Consider the following 6380-nt stretch of genomic DNA (forward strand, 5'->3'; position numbering starts at 1 on the left):
TCTGACAGCCTTATTAATTTGCGGGGTGGGTAAAAATTGGAGAATTGTTCAACTTTTTTTTTTTTTTAACGAAACAAGACTATGTGCAGTATTGCAGTGATGTGATGTCTAGACAAGTCCAGTACAGGCTGTCTTTCCAGTTTCAGATTGCACTTCGCAACAGTGATGCGAAAAACGTTGCTTCTGGGGTACAAATGGGCACTTTGGAACGGCAGCCAGAAACACTTCTCGCTATATTCAGTTAGACTTTGTGTAAACGTCCGGCTGTTACGTGTTGTAGATGCGAGGGAGAGTAGCTGCTTATTTAAGTTACAGATGTGTGATGGCACTGACTCATCCCAACCCTAGATGTAGAGATATTCTGCTAGCTGATTCTAGTGGTGCTCTGTCTAGACTGTATGAAAAAGGTTAAGGTGAGCTACAATTTGTAAGCTGACCTCTATTGACTTTCTTTACCTAGACATACCCTAAATGCCTATGATGTATTCTTCAACACTGCTGCTAAATATCAGACAAAAGGTGGGGATACTGATTGTTTTCTACCCTGGCTCCTTGAAAAGAACACTGTATTATAGGGACTCGGGGGGTTCTTTTTGCCGGCTGTAATGAACCCAGAGCCCAGGAAATGGTGACTTGTGGTGACAGGTGTCACACTGGCCTCCTGTACTTCCCTCTTCCCGCCGCTCCATTTGCCTGTCTCCATTTCTCCCCTGCAACATCTCTGGGTTTTTTCCTCTTCTTTCAGCACCAGTTTGGCAATGGGATGGATATCATTCCCCTTGTTTCTCTGTCCATTTTGGTTCCCTTAACTGCTCCCTCCCTCCACTTCTCCCTTGTTAAGAAATTGGTTGTCTTCCCAAATTGGAGAATAAGCTGAGAGAACGGAAGTCTAGAACTCTTGTCCATCTCTATCAACTGAAGTTCTAGAACGTACAAGAACGAAAGAAGCTGTCAATTCTGTAAAAGCAGCTGAGCATAAATCTCCTTCAAAATTTTTCTCTAACGGAGAAGAGGAGGAGAGATGCCACTGGCCAGAGCAGATTTGGAGGTGAGGGAAGAGGGAGGGAGTAAGTTTACCATTTCTTTCTGTTGACATAGCAAACACAAGGCCAATATTTAGAAACAAAACAAAAAAGGCTGTAATTTCTCATTGGTTTCATAATTTTGAACATCTTGCCCTAAATGCTTACACGCTAATGGTGTATAAGACGGACGCTAGTTGTCACTGCTCTTAGAGGATATACGTTGAACTACTTGTAGTTTCCTCTTCTTCATTCCTTTTATTTGTCTAGACACAAAACGGGGATGATATTAGAAATGTTTCCTTATTGGCTGCCCGTGGGTGGAGGAAGAGACCTGCTGCTTGTTTTTGGACTTGTGCATGTTGTGACTTTACTTCATTCCAGCATCTTTAATGTGATGACACTCTTCATGTCCCAGTTTGGCCGAGTCAGGTACAATACGCAGTGAAACTTGCATTATGAACCAACAGCTCCAAATGGCAACCTCCATCTAAGCAACCACATTGAACCACCCTGCAATATCCAGTGAATAATACATCATTATGTCATTCTCATTCTTAAAAAGAGCCACTTGTACTAGATAACTCGTTTTGCTGCTGCCTGAAGTAGTCGTTGGGAGTGGTGTCACAGTGGTATTATTCCATTTAGAAACTGTGTAACAATTGCAAAATCTGTTCTACGACCACAAAAAAAAAAGTTCCTTAAATTTGTGGTGTATGAATAAAAGAGAGACTCATCAATTTATTATCCTTCTCTTCTTTCTAGGTCTGGATTTTCTTTCACTAATCCCAGTTGATTCACAGGTACGTTTCTGAACTGCTATGGGGTTAATTTCCAAGTCTGGTTTTTGTGACATCCCGCTCGAGTAACTGTCAGGGTGCTGTCATCATCCATACCATGTTTGCAGTCCACTTGCTTAGACCTAACCACAGACCAGGAAAATCCATTTTCCCAGCCAGAGGTGGTGATGAAGGCGCACTGAGGGAGGATTCCGTTTAGCCTCACTATGATAAATCCAGGCATGGAAACTCGCTCTTAAGTGGTAGTTTGCCTTTCTAAAGCGGGTACTTGCACAGCACTAACTTGAATACACCCATCGCGTACCTGACGCTCTTAGTTCATATTGTGTATCCGTAGGCCAGATTAAGCTCTGTAAATATACCTCACTGATTGCTGTTGCTGTTGGCTTTGATATTAGCAGAAGATTAAGTTTTAAAGGAAATATCTTCATTGATTTGATGGGCACGTGTCTGAACACTTTTATAATAAATCCCTCCGTGTAACTACACCCCATTGGCTTTGGATTACATGGAAATTTTGTAGGTCGAAAGTAACTAGGCGGTGCCTTTCCTTCCCTGGAAACTTAAACTTTACACAGTTAGGGAGAGTGACTCTTACTGTAACTAGATTCTTACACAGACAGACTACAGCCTTGAAATGTGGGGGGAATATTGGCTTCCTAACTAAGATGAGAGGATCTGAAGCAGACCCTCTGTTTCACCTCTCTGTCACTAGAAGACAACAGCGATAGGACGCTACCGTAGAGTTGACTTTCTGGTGCCTTAAAACCGAAGGATGAACCTCCTCCTCTTCTTTCCACTTACTGCATCTTGCAATACTCTGTGCCTGACCTTCAGATCTGAACTGCCAAAAGTGGGAATAACAGACTTTTGTTCATGTGGGAGACTGGAAGCAGGTGTGCTGCTATGAAGTGCCCACTTTGGACAGTTCAAACAGTTCAGGCTCAGTTCCAAACATATGCCCAAGATTGGAATCCATGGCATAAGAGAAAGTAAGATGTGTTGAACAACATACATACGTGTGTGCACGTGCACAGGGGATGTCTTTTATTACCCTCTCCTCTGACACCTGGCAACCTTGTTCTGTTTCTAAATGCTTAGAAGGTTTAGCTCTGCTTTGAGAACGCTTGTCTTCCACTTCAGGAAATTTAAAACAACTTTAGTAATTTTTCTTAATCAGACTTGATCAGGGCTCATTTATCACTGCTAAAGTGTTTAGAGCCCTGCATGTATCATTGCAGGTATGTACTATGAAAATGCTGATTAGTACAGCTGCTGCCATCTGAGGGGATGGAATTATTCTAACCCCTGTCGAAGGAGCAAAAAGCATTCTGCTATACCTTTTGTGACGAAAGGAGCCTGAAATACCCCCCTCCAAATGCTGAGGGGTTTTTTTTTGTGATCATCATGCAGTCATGACTGTTTCTTAATGCGCTAGTAAATGCTCAAGCTAACCAGTTAGTAAGAAAAAAAAAAAAATGGGGAGGATGAGAGAGAAGGGCTCGTGGCTACCATCTCTGCTTGCTTCTGCGCTGGTCTGCGGAACTCCGGTTCTTGCTATGCATGTGTTAATGAGGTTCTGCTAGTAATGTGTTTTGTGCTTGTTGTAGGGAAGATGTATCTTCAGAGCATACATTTCCCTCGTGCAGTTAGTCTCTTCATTCTTCATTGTTTGTTTCAAGCAGTACTGTCCTCCTATGTTTTTGGATAGTCTCACCTCAACCTTAACAAGCAGCACGCCTGGCAGCATCATCACATCAACCAGTCACCACGAGAGCAGCACGCACGTTAGCTCCTCCAGCAGGAGCGAGACAGGAGTGATAACCAGCAGCGGAGGCAGCGCTCCCGACATCATCTCACTGGACTGAACCAAGGGGCGAGCATGGGACTCCAGGAGAAACTGTGCAGAGCTGCTGCTTGTGTCTCTGGAACTTCAGCATCTTGGAAGTCATTCTGATATTTATTGGGAGGATTTGCCTTCTGGAAAATCGAGTCAATTCATCTACGCTAGGAACAGAAGTGATAGAATATTTTGTTTTGTTTTCCTTGCTCATTAAATAGCTGGTATAGAAAAGGCCCCTTCAGAACATGCTTTTATGCTTTCGGCTTGTTCTGGGGAAACTGACTTTTTGTTGCTGGGTGGATTCCACAAATGGTTTTTAATTCTGTTGTAAAACGCAGCAATAATGTAAAAACAAACAAAAACTTTTTTTAATAAAAAAGGCACTTAACCACTCTAGAAGAACAACAACCTGGACAAAGGTGCAGAAGTGTTTGCATTGGTGAACTTTTAATATTTTTCACTGGGGCCTGTAATAAACTTCACTTAAGATAACAGAGCTTTGTGAAATAGCCATGACTTGGGGATGTAGGGGAAGCCTCTGTAAATGGGAATTCCCCCCCTGCCTGTCCCCATTTCATGCTTTTCACAAACGCAACAAAATCCAAAGCTGTGACTTCTTCCTCTCACTGTTCTTCAGGCTGGAGAGGGGACAAACTATCTATGCAAACCCTGCATCACACAATCTCTGTGCTGTCGTGTCAGAATTAGGGCACCTCCCTGCCACCAAAACCTCCGAACTATGCCCAGTAGAGAGGTATAGTTGAATTTCTGGTTTGATAACTTTAAGAGGTGATGGGGAAAAAAGCCTTTAAACTCAAATTTAGGTTATAAAGTCCTTGGTGGCCCTCTTTGGAACTGCCACCCCTCACCAGATGACCAAGTGAAGTGCATGCTTTTGATGGCAGCTGTTAGGAGACAAAATAGGAATTACTGTCCCCAGTGCAGGATTATTTTCTAGGACCTCTTGCTCCTGGCTTCTCTTACTTCAGTAACCAGTGTATTCTGCTTGGGAATACCGCAGTCTGACTTGCCACAGGGGAGGCTTGGCTTTTTGGAAGCTAAAAGCTGCACAGTGTTCCCACCTAACTGGAATTATGTGTTTAGGGCTTGATGATGCTTCGTCCCACATTACATGGCCTCCTAATCACGGCTTTTCTAATTCCATGGGAATAACTCCCTCCTGTTTTACTCCTGTGATGAATCTGCTGCTTTGCTGTGTGTATGCAGTGTCTCCCCCCACACCTCTAAGGATAACCTCAGCAGTACTGTATGTGGAAGAGGTCACAGACCAGGAAAATCAAGTCATGTCCATAGAGCTGGAATAATGGGTATTGTCTATATATGTTGACATAGCAGCTTTCCCAAGTGTTGTGTTTCTGTTGAGTAGCTGTATTTGAGATTATTCCTTCCCTGATGACCAGCTTTCACTTTTTCCTAGTTTTGTGTTCTTTTTTCTTATTTCTTTAGTCAGATGTCTGGTGCTTTTTGCCTTCCAGTACTGTTACACTATTTGAACGAAGTACACGGATAAGAAATGTTGAAGCAGGATGTATTGTAACTCTTGTCTGCCCTGTACTCCCACGTTTAATGCTGCATTACTCTTCCTCACTGCCTTTTTTTGTATCATCTTTCACAGCAGTCTTCAATTCACATGTTGGTCTTAATACTGCATCCAATCTTTCTTCTCCTTTCCTTATCTGTCAAATTTTTTGTACCTGTTAAGGATCAGTTTTTAGCATGATTTATTTCCAATAAAGCCATGCTACTCATGAAGTTTTTTTTTTTCCTAATGGCCTGCGGCAGATCAGTGCTTTCTGCATCACAGTTGCACAGTGACTTGAACTATAAATAGAGTGTGGAGAGAGGTTCCAGAGTCATTCCAAATAAAGTGTTTAAAACTGGTATCTGTTGCTGAAGGTGCTGTTTGTACTCTTAATGCCAAACTGAAGTGCGATTCGGGCAATTGCTGAACTGGCAGAAGGGCTAGAAACATCTCGCATATATGTCAGAAAAGTTAAGTAAGGGTGAGTGCCATTTTTGGGGCATGTGCTCTAAACCATTCGTGGTATTATAAAATACAGCTGGAATTTTGTTAATTATTGTGCCCTGTTAGCAGTTACTTATCAGGGCTGAGGTACAGCTGTGTTCTCCAGCTGTTTTGGGCAGGAGTTTTGCAGCTGCATTTGGCTTTAAACCTTCTAGACCCAGGACAGCAGTGTCAAATGCAAACTTCAGGCATTTGCACCTTACCCGTTTAAGGAGAGAGCTAGATTGTCGCAGGCTGTGGTGGGAGGCAAGTGTTCCGGTGAAGAATGTAGTTTTCCTGCAATGCTGGTGTACACACAGTAGGTAATTACTAGGCTTGTGTAATGCCTAAATCCTTTAATTGACTTTGTGGATGATGCGTATCAAGGGGGTGGAGTACTGCAGTGCAGTCATGTCACCCATTTGATACGCCTTCTTCCGTGAGACAACAAAAGAATTCACTTAAGCGGTGGTGGGTGGAGAGGGGACTCGGGGTTGCAACTTAATTGAGGCCCGGACCACTCTAGCCCTGCTCTAAGCAAACCCGTCCCTTGTAGCTAGATGAGGTTTTGGGTTATTTTTCCTTCAACAAGTTCTAAAATGCATCAGAATGTCTATCCAAGAACTTCCAACAAGAGAAAAATCTTGAAGAAAAGGTTAGATGACTTCTTACCTCTTTGTTTCCGCTAT

The 6380-nt window shown here is 42.9% G+C and overlaps 1 protein-coding gene across 7 annotated transcripts in view; it reads left to right on the forward strand.

Moving 5' to 3' along the window:
* Positions 1–5434, forward strand: part of LOC143173051 (E3 SUMO-protein ligase PIAS2) — a 32526-nt gene extending 27092 nt beyond the window's left edge. The window contains exons 13-15 of one of the 7 annotated variants that reach the window (XR_012997456.1): positions 461–519; positions 1788–1825; positions 3534–3559. Coding sequence is in view for 5 of the 7 variants with exons in the window: in XM_076363021.1 (XP_076219136.1) it covers positions 1788–1825; positions 3508–3690 (221 nt within the window). In the remaining 2 variants the exon portion in view is untranslated. The other 6 variants (XR_012997455.1, XM_076363021.1, XM_076363022.1 and 3 more) reach the window with 6 other exon arrangements.
* Positions 5435–6380: the final 946 nt, after the last annotated feature.

This window comes from Aptenodytes patagonicus, chromosome Z, assembly GCF_965638725.1.
Source record: "Aptenodytes patagonicus chromosome Z, bAptPat1.pri.cur, whole genome shotgun sequence".
In the NCBI taxonomy this organism is placed as follows: Eukaryota; Metazoa; Chordata; class Aves; order Sphenisciformes; family Spheniscidae; genus Aptenodytes; species Aptenodytes patagonicus.